General features: G+C 34.3%; 1 protein-coding gene across 1 annotated transcript; it reads left to right on the forward strand.

Moving 5' to 3' along the window:
- Nucleotides 1-1,680: 1,680 nt before the first annotated feature.
- LOC131955239 (kappa-type opioid receptor-like) lies at nt 1,681-6,735 on the forward strand. Its single transcript, XM_059319263.1, has 3 exons — nt 1,681-1,920; nt 3,548-3,674; nt 5,553-6,735. Exons 1-3 carry the CDS (start codon nt 1,683-1,685, stop codon nt 6,346-6,348), a joined length of 1,161 nt encoding a protein of 386 aa, XP_059175246.1. The 5' UTR covers nt 1,681-1,682; the 3' UTR covers nt 6,349-6,735.
- Nucleotides 6,736-10,217: the final 3,482 nt, after the last annotated feature.

A 10,217-nucleotide genomic window follows, 5' to 3' on the forward strand; every position in this document is an offset into this window, starting at 1 on the left:
TACTCTGACATAATACGGTGTAACCGTACAATCAAAACAGTTCTTTAAAATAGTGAGATGACAGGAAACACCCTATTAAATCGTATTTTTTTTCTTGCTTTCGGTCACTTAACATTATAATTTCTTAATTAAAAGTATTTCATAAAACATGGTTGTTTATTTTTTTCGTGAAAGTCAACATTCACCGTAACAATCAACTCTGTATAATCCATTTAAACTTAAATACGATGATGCGTGATACTGTCACATTACCATTTATACTAGTTCGGCAATACTTTCACAAGCCGATCTGGTGAAATTTCTTAACAAGAAAAACTGTCTAGTGTGTTATCACTGAATTATTTATTTTAAATAAGTTTTAAAAAACAAGTTAATTAAAAAGTCTAGTGACATTTTAGCGCAATTTCCTTATGTTATCTAAAAATAGCTCTGTCGTAGCGTAAATCAAGAGCAGGGTTTGTAAAACCATTGGTTAGTTATTAAAACGTTTTTTATTAATTTTTTTAGAGTATTTTACATGTTTTATTTACAATAGAGTTACATGACTAAAAACCATTGCGCGCCTACTGAACGTGATGACGCAGCCATTGAACGTGATGGCGCAGCTATTGAACGTGATGACGCGTGTGGTGTGGTTGGATAAATATGCCTACTACTTCGGTCCAAATTTTAATTAATTCAAAAAAAATTTTGTGACCGAACGAAAGGATATTTTTGAAAACTTTATTCGGCAATATTGTTCTAAATTATGGCAGGAATCGATTAGTACATGTTTCAAGTCGCTAAGTGGTCTGGTTGCCGAGATATGGGCAAAAAACTGCATTTTTTCGAAGTTTTTTGGCTTTTCCGGGAAATCCATGAAAGAAACCCGGAATTTTTATGGCCTATGTTCATCCTCGTAACTTGCTCAACATAATTGCTTTTGGAACTAGTCATCGATATTGCTTCGTTGAGGAGGAGATACGACTTAAAGCTGCGGACACACATTCATCCATCCATTCATTCATTCATTCATCCATCCATTCCCAGAAATGACGGGTTAATAAACGCAATTCTCCAGAATGGAAATTGCGCTAAAAACAGATAGTGCATGCGACCTGACACGCAAAAATATTTTTTTTACAACAGTGGACGGTTCTACTTAAAATCTTCATCATTTCGCATTACCGTTGTTATAAAAAACGGATTTTATAAAATGTGTGTACTAAACTTTAATTTCTGAAATAATGTGCAATTGAATTTTTTAATTAGTTTCTAAATTGTAATAAGCTAAACGAATTCGTACTTGATATTGATCAATCAAGTAGAGACAAGTTTTAAATAGTATTCAGTGATTGCGGTATGTAAAAAGTTGTCAGAAACATAAAGATGAATATATATCATGTAACTTTGTGTTGTGAGAATAGATTTGTTGATCGTAAAAATTTCAAGTGTTACAAGATTTAACATCCGGAGTGATTGTTCATTGTTTGTTTACATAGCCGGATGTCAATAGAACAATATACTTGAGAGCGCACGTGTTTTGAAGAGATAAATTATAAAAATAAGAAAATATATAATTAAGACGCTGAATACATCGTTGTGTATTTTATTTCGAATTACAGTTATATTTGCGAAATTTTTTTTTACCGGTTTGTCTTTCAAATTTTCGCAAAATGACCACAACATTTAAAAATACGAACATGCCAGGAAATTATTCGTCAGAAATTATCCAAGCCTACCTGGCCACACTACAGGAGCAGACGATATATGTAATGATACCCTCCATGATATACCTGGCAATGCTCAGTTGTATTGGAATTTGCGGGAATTCCCTTGTGCTGTTTGTGTATTTACGAAAGTTTTCAAGGACGGAGGTGGGAGTGTTTATAATGGTGATGGCGTGTTCTGATCTGCTGACCAATGTTGTGGTCATTCCAGGTAAGCATCTCTATTGATTACACCTATGAAAACTTTCGTAAAGTGATGTATGCACTTAAAACAAGTATAAAAAAAACCTTCAAAATAGTGATTCATCCGTATATTGTCTTCAGTTGTAATTTAAAAGAAAAACCCTTTCTAGAAACCATCCCAAAGAGCAGTTGGTAGTTAATGTAAGTTGCATTTCAACTAGATTCTCTTTAATTAAAATTGCCTCGGACATGGTATTTACAGCCCAATAATTTGTTTCACAAATGTAAATTTCTTCCCAATATTCTAAAAAGAATCTGGCATGCGCTTTTATTTATTGAATACATTGAATTACATTCATTCATAATAAAAAAAAACATCTTATGTATTTATTTTTAAACCTGAAAATTAAAATTTTACATTAAAAAGCGATTCAATGTTCTATATTGTGAAAATGAAATAGAAGGGTATATGATTTTTTTTCGGCTGGGTGGGTTAAAGAGGTATGGGCTTTTAACTGGAGCAGAAATAAATTTGGCATTAAAGAAAAACAATATATTAAGTAGCATGGATAATATGTAGAGTAAAATTAGACACTTCAAAAAGAACCTTCTCTCCATAGTTTCATTCTATAGATGTTTTTCTTTTCTTTTTTTCTTTGTTTTTAACATTGAAAGAGGGAAAAATAATTTTGTTTATATATATAGTTTCAAAGTATGAACATATTTTTATTTAATTCGCCTTAGACTTGTAATTTACAACGTCAGTTTACCTTGCCATGTTCGCTTTAGTATTAGTTTTCATTATCTGCTTGTGAGAACTGGTATAGATTTACGACAGAGATACTTCTTTCTGATATGTACTTTCACTAAGATGGTTTACCAATACATAATACATAACGTCTAATTGCAATTTTTTTTAACATCTGAAAACGCAAATGTGTGATTAAATGGGGATTCAGTGTTCTTTTAACTAAAAATAGTAGGAGGACTGCTATGAAAATAAATAGCATATGGTAAATGAATCAAATTTCTTGAATTTTTAATATTCGTATTTATTGCTACTTAATAAGATAAAAATATTTTAATGTTAATATGTTCACAGTATTAACTAAAGCTTAGTTATTTTAAAACAGTCCTTAACAAATAAAATTAGACATGTTTACTTTAAAAAAGTACTTATTTCTTTATAATTTTCTTGAACTAACAATTAATAGTAATCTGTTTTGGGTCAATAAGTCTATATTATCAATATAACTATCCCGTGGTAATTGTTGTTTCCCTTGGCTTAATTTTGTTGAGGTGGGAAGTTGTCAAATAGGCCTAAAATAGTGTCAGTTTCCTTTGAGTCTGCTCAGAAATACCATTTCCAGGACCTGGATTCTTCACTGAATATCTACGTTGAGGTGCCATGCCTCGCATCCATACAAAATTATATATTTATATTATTTATAATTATATATTTTAACCAGTAACCGCATGAGCCAAGAAAGGTCCTAATAAGGATGGTAAGTAGGTAACCTACCAGCTCGACGGCTCAATAAAACCTGCATGAGCCATAGAACTGGTTGCTGACCTACTTACCAGCACTATTATTAATGCGTTTTTAAATTTAAAAAAGTAAAAACAAAAATATTCACTGTTTTTCGTCTCGGCAGGCGAGATCTATGACATGTTCCATGCCTGGGACTTCAACAATCGTCTGCTATGTCAGGCCAGACTCTTCGTCAACGCCACGGCCATCATGGCCTCTGCTCTGCTGCTGTTGGCCATATCTATAACAAGGTGGGTATGGCTGGCGTTTCTTATAGTTCAGGATAGATGAAATTACAAATTGATGCTGACATTTCTTAATTTCTCCATCATAGTTATATTATATATATTATATATTATCTATATATATAATTCTCTTCTGGGAGCCGATAGAAAACAAGCTGCAAGCGCGCGCCTTGCAGTCCCCTCTCTTCCTCTCTATCACTATCACTACCACCCCCACCCCACCCCCACATGATCTGGTGAGCGGTGGTTCACTCTAAATGTTTACAAATCGTAGAGTCGGGTTTGTTGACGGCTATTAAGGGCAGATAATTTAGTCTAAAACGATTTTAAACTTACAGGAGGTAACTAAGAGGAGGCTGCTTTCACGGGGGGGGGGGGGGAGGGGGTGTAGGGTAGGGGTTGGGGGAGGGGGGGGGGGTTAGTGATTTAAAGCAAATATTTTCAGTGGCAGCATTGGTACTGTCGAATTCACTAATTATGAATTACTGAAAAGTAGAAAATAAAACAACTAAATAGCGGCGTATGATACGCCGCGGGTCGGCTCGTACTATATATTATAGTTGAGTTTAGGTTAGGTCAGACTTTATCCTGTCCTGGGATAGACGCCAATAGCTTTACATGTATCTCTAGTGTAGGCTAGTAATTTAAACAATCTTCAGATGTATTCATATTTCTTATAGAAACTCTTACATGGGGGAATGTAGTTTTAGCGATATAATTCACATCTAGTTGAATTTAACAAAAATAAATCCGAAAAAAAAACATGCTTTTTTTTTATTTTGTTGTAATCGTAAAATAAGGATGTACAGAAATTCGAAATTAAAAAAAAATAGTACTCATAATTTAACATTTACGTGTCATACTTCAGTAAAATGGTGGTTTAAATAGAAATTTGACCCTTACAGTGTTCTATACAGTGTTTCTTCCAGACTTTTTTTCTCCTGTGGGGGGGGGGGGGGCACTTGAAAATTTCGGGGGAGGGTGGCGGACAAAAATTTATGAGGGGGCGGACACTTTTAAAAGTATATATTTTCTACATAAATTCCATTTCGTTCGGGGGGGGGGGGAGCGATAGACTTTTTTGGGTAGAAACTCTGGTTCTATAAACCACACCGTATCAACCTACACATACTATTTTGGAGGTTATGTCCCCTGAAATAACAATTAAAATTTGCGTGAAAAGCAGTATAGATTTGCATTAAAAAAAAATTGCTCATGATATGGACTGAAAGTTTAAAGCAGTGTAGTCAGTAGATATAACGAAAGCCATAGTGGTGACTCACTGTGTCACCAGTTTCGGTGACTTAGTATCTCACCCTATGCCTGCATCAACTCTCAGTAGTAGGAGTTCGTCTTATGTGTGATACATATTTAACTACAATTCACTAGTGCTATTAGTGCCAACACCATCATACACAAATACCGTTATGTAATCATCTAGTACTCTTCAATCTTTGCGTAACCTACCGACAAAATACACTTCTTAAGAATTTCGTTTTTCTTTTCTATATCCTCTAAATAGAATATACAATAATTGTTTTAAATAAAATGTGCTTAATACTGTGTAATGATATGCGTCTATACCAGGGGTCGGCAACCTGCGGCTCGCGAGCCGCATGCGGCTCTTTTGATATCAAGATGCGGCTCTCCAGCTCCTTGAACAAATACTAATAATCTTAATAAAAAAATAAAATATTTGAAATAAAAAAAATGTTAGTGGCTCTTTAAAACCAGGGAAATTTTGAACATTTTAACTTTTGGCTCTTCCGCTTCAAAAGGTTGCCGACCCCTGGTCTATACTATGGGTCTACAACGGTATACATTACCACGCTCATTACTGATTACTGTACTAAAAACGCGTGTACATTTTTTCTTTCTATTCAGATATCGCAAGATTTGTGTACCGTTCGGTAAACAAGTAACGCTACGCCACGCCCAGATCTTCAGTTGTTTTCTGGTTACCATGGCAGCACTGTTCTCCGTGCCGTACGCCCTGATTAACGGAATACAAATCAAGAACACGACCATTTCCGGCATCCACGGAACTTTCTGCTCCGTGGATGAAGGATTCGTGACGACCATATGGCCCATGGTCAACTCCGCGTTTTTCATCCTCTTGTTTTTACTAACCTCCGCCCCTTTAGTGGTTTTGTATATCATGATCGGCATCAAAGCGAAGCGACATGGCAAATTTCAGGATTCTAAACATAAATGTAAATTAAATAACAAAGATGTGAGTAAATTTGATGAGAGATCAAGATCGACAGCGGATGAATTATCGACATCTTTAAGCCAATGTGACACGGAATTAGTTTCTTTTGAAATCGCTTATCAAGTCACAAATAAACTAGGTAGTTCCTCATTAACTATGTCCAACAAAAACAAAACTATTTCAACCAAGCGACGGAAAACAAGAAGCAGACGAAATCTTGGGCGAACGACTTGTATGTTGTTGACGATTAGCCTCATCTACATACTTGGTTTCCTCCCCTTTTTGGCGTTGGAGTGCTTCAAATCAGCTGCGCCGGAATCGTTTGCCGCCATGGATGCTGTGTCCCTATCACTTTACCATCTGTTTCTGAGATCGTATTTGCTCAACAGCGCCGCGAACCCGGTTGTTTATAGTCTATGTGACTTAAACTTTCGCCGGGAGCTTAAGAAGCTTGGGCAGTGTACTTGATCATGATTTCAAAGGCATTCTAATCTTTAATTTTTAAAGTACTTTACAAGAGCCCACTATATATAAGTCAGGAAAAGTATCGTTTGTTAATTAATGTTTGTAGCTCTTGATGAAAAACATAATGATTGTAACAATAAACAAGGTACAATGTCATAAGTGTATTACTTATGACATTTCTGCACTTATACAATCCATACCTGGTGCCTTTCATGATTTCAGTTTATGTATAGCTGCCTGCACTTTTGATACGTTTAAGTGTCTAGTACTGTTTGGCTTGATGGTATATCAATGTCTTAGGCTGTAGCTGGTCTGTTTAGTAGTTCTGTAAAATATTCCCTCTGTCTCTCGATTTTTTTCGCCTATTATATCCTGCCCTTTATTCCCGTTAGCATTATTTCCAGTGTTTAAGCTGTTAGCTTGTTTTTGTAATATGTTATAAAGGGTCTTTGTGTCTTTTTGTGCGACTTGCTATTTCTGTGAGTGAGTGTTATGATATTTGCGTTTGTCTTGTCAGGAGGAGTTTTTAAAATTTCTTTTGCCCCGCTTATTTTTCTCGTCAACGAATATCTTTATTATATATATTTATCAGACTTGCTGTATTTCATTGTCAAGTTAAACATATGACTAGTAATTTTTTTTTTATTTGAAACGTTTATAAAACACGAGTAAGCTACTTTGGCTCTAAAGGAAATGTACATATTTTGTAATATTTGGTTAGTTTTTTATTATTCTCACTATAATTTGTAAGATTGTGTTGGTAGAGCACACGTCTGCTTACCCAGACAACATTAATAACACCAACAATCTGTGATGGGTAACTAACTCCCGTTGGGATACGTAAAGACGGCTGGGCACAGTGCTGACCACACTATCTCTTCATATGCTGAAGTGACAAAAACCATAAACTTTACTTGATCAGGCCGACCCATGGACCTCCAAGCTTGAAAGGTCAGCTTTATTCTAAACTAATCAATTTTAAGATATGCCTTTATTGTTATTTCAAATAAAAACAAATAAAATGGATTTCATAGCCATGCAGAAAATGGTCTCAAATTATTTTTTTATGGAGATAGACAGAAGATAGGACCTTGCCAGTAACTGTTACAAATAGGGTACTATGTATTTATATTACACACAATGTATTATTTATTAGCTACTCGATTCTAAGAAAAATAATTAGCAAGACATAAGGGGATAATTGTTATTATTCACTCAATCGTCGTAAGAAAATATAGCTTTCTTGTTTACATTAAAGAAGAAACATTACATTTCTTTATAACTAAATTTAATGTCACGCTAAACAATACTAACGTGTATCCGATTCTCAACTCCAACATTTATTCTACCTTACATGGTTTTCTTATAATAGCTATAATTGTGTTGACAAATTGTCAATAACTACATTATAATTAAAGCTTATCAAATATAGCCTATATGAATATATATATATATATATATATATATATATATATATATATATATATATATATATATATATATATATATATATATATGCGTTTATGTATGTATATTAATATATATCATTTTAAATTTGCAAAATATTCAGTGCGATTAAAAACAAAAAATGTCATTTATTTGCACGGAAAAAGCATTGTTTTTGTCATTATTGTTTTCTGTTGGGGAAAATTTTTATATAATAAGCATGGTAACAATCATATTTCTAAATGTAATAGATGGGAGAATTCGAGTTGTATGTCCCCTAACTATGGTATATCAGAGGTAAATAATTAGTTCAAGCTAAGAGTTATTCATTTTCGGCTTAACAATGTTTCAATTAACGAGAGCTTACGTTACACACAAAAGAGACACATTTAGTTTTCTTCTTTCACCACCTAATGTTAACAATAGGTATAACACGTCAACCGCATACATTTTACCTGTTTTCAGAACCGATCAAGAGAAGATGGAATTTCTATTTTAGTAGTCCGTGATCATTGAAATATATTAACCCGGGCCTAAGATTTAACAGTGGGGCGGCGTGGCCTAGTGATAGAGCGCCAGACTGCTAACCAGACAGTCTCGAGTTCGTATCCAGGTCGGTTGATCACCACTGTGAATAGTGCTTACCACAAGAGCACATAATGTAACGAGATCAGTTTTAAAAGGAACTGACTTACTAGGTTGTGACCAGGAAATATGGTTCAAATTTCCGTGTTTTCATTCCACTAATAATGGTGCAGTCAAACAATAATTTAACAAGTATAGTACTAGTTTTTTTATTTACTGATGATAATTTGGTAATGGACATTACAATTATATTTTATTTAGCTGTCTCCACAAATCTAAACGAAAAAAAATGGACACAAATTAGCAAAGCATCTCAATTAACTTTTTTCATAATTTATATCCATTGACATCTCTAAACACGCTGTACTTCGTAGTCTATCTTTCATCAAGATCAAATCAATCTTACAATTCGTTAACCGTGCTTCTTTCATACATCTGTGACATGGTTTTACAGAAAATATAATAAATGCCATTAAAATTATATATATATATATATATATATATATATATATATATATATATATATATATATATATATGTATATATATATGTATATATATATATGTATATATATATATATATATATATATATATATATATATATATATATATATATATATATATATATATGCTACTTCTACTACTACTAAGAGTGAAAGAAATAGAAAAAAGTGGGCGTGTCTTAAGAATGAATCCAGACGAAATCTCAGAGAGGGCTCTACACTGGGCGCCTCGAGGAAAAAAGAAAACAGTTAAGACAAGGGAGTCGCGCTGTGAGGAAGCAGCTAGTTGTGGCAGAACTGTCGTGGGGGACTGCCAGGAAAATTGCTGGAGACCAACGATAGTGGAGGGAGCTTTCTATGGCGGCTCCCTTGGACATTTGACACAAAAGGTAAACAATAATGATGAATTACGTTGACTATTTGTTAACTTAAAGCTGACCTCACCCTGGATGTAGTCACCTAATTAATTGTAATTAAATAAGTATTAATTAAAGCTAACATGTCATTCCTGGCAGACAGGAAACGTTTTGGAAAAAATATTTTTGATAAACTTTTATGTCTCCATGTCCAAAATGACAAAAATTAATTGTTATTTTAAGTTCATATAACCAAAATTAATATAAATATATACCTATATATTTTATTGATATCTTAATTGTAGCCCAAGATATGGCACAAAGGTAAATTAACTCCTGTTCGGTCTATGGAGAAGATAAAGTCGATTTTAATAAATATGTGACTTCAAATATGAACTGATGGTTTGATCAGCAGTATGCCCAGCCACCTTGATTTCTTCAACGTGTGGCAAGTACCGACAAGAACTGGGTAACTCCATGGACGTCCAACGGCCCCCCTATCCCAAACAAAGACTTTCGAGTTAGTAGTCACCCATACAATCTGAGCACTTCGAAATACAACCCATTTTAATTCCGAATATGTTTCTCTAATCAAGAGTTTCTTCCAGGCATCTCTATTCGAAAAACAGCTTCCACCCCCTCCAAACACCCCCCCCCCCCTTAAACGAAATGGAATTTTTATAGAAAGTATATAATTTTACCACTGACCAACACCCCACCCCCGGAAAATTTAGCCCTTCCCCTACCCGAAAATTTCAAGTACCCCCCCCCCCCCCCCAACCCCCGACAAAAAATTATGCAAGAAAAACTGCTCTAATCTTTATTTGCTTACAACCATAGCGCCTACTTACGATTGCCTAGGGTGTATATCCCTGTATAGAAAACATATCTGTAGATAAACGCCGGTACGGCTAGTCGGATGATTAAAGATGGCATAGTGGCATTAATCTCACTGAACGCACACCCGTATTTCTTGCAGTTA

This window comes from Physella acuta, unplaced genomic scaffold (genome assembly GCF_028476545.2).
Source record: "Physella acuta isolate Inbredline_101_S28 unplaced genomic scaffold, ASM2847654v3 ptg001058l, whole genome shotgun sequence".
Classification (NCBI taxonomy): domain Eukaryota; kingdom Metazoa; phylum Mollusca; class Gastropoda; family Physidae; genus Physella; species Physella acuta.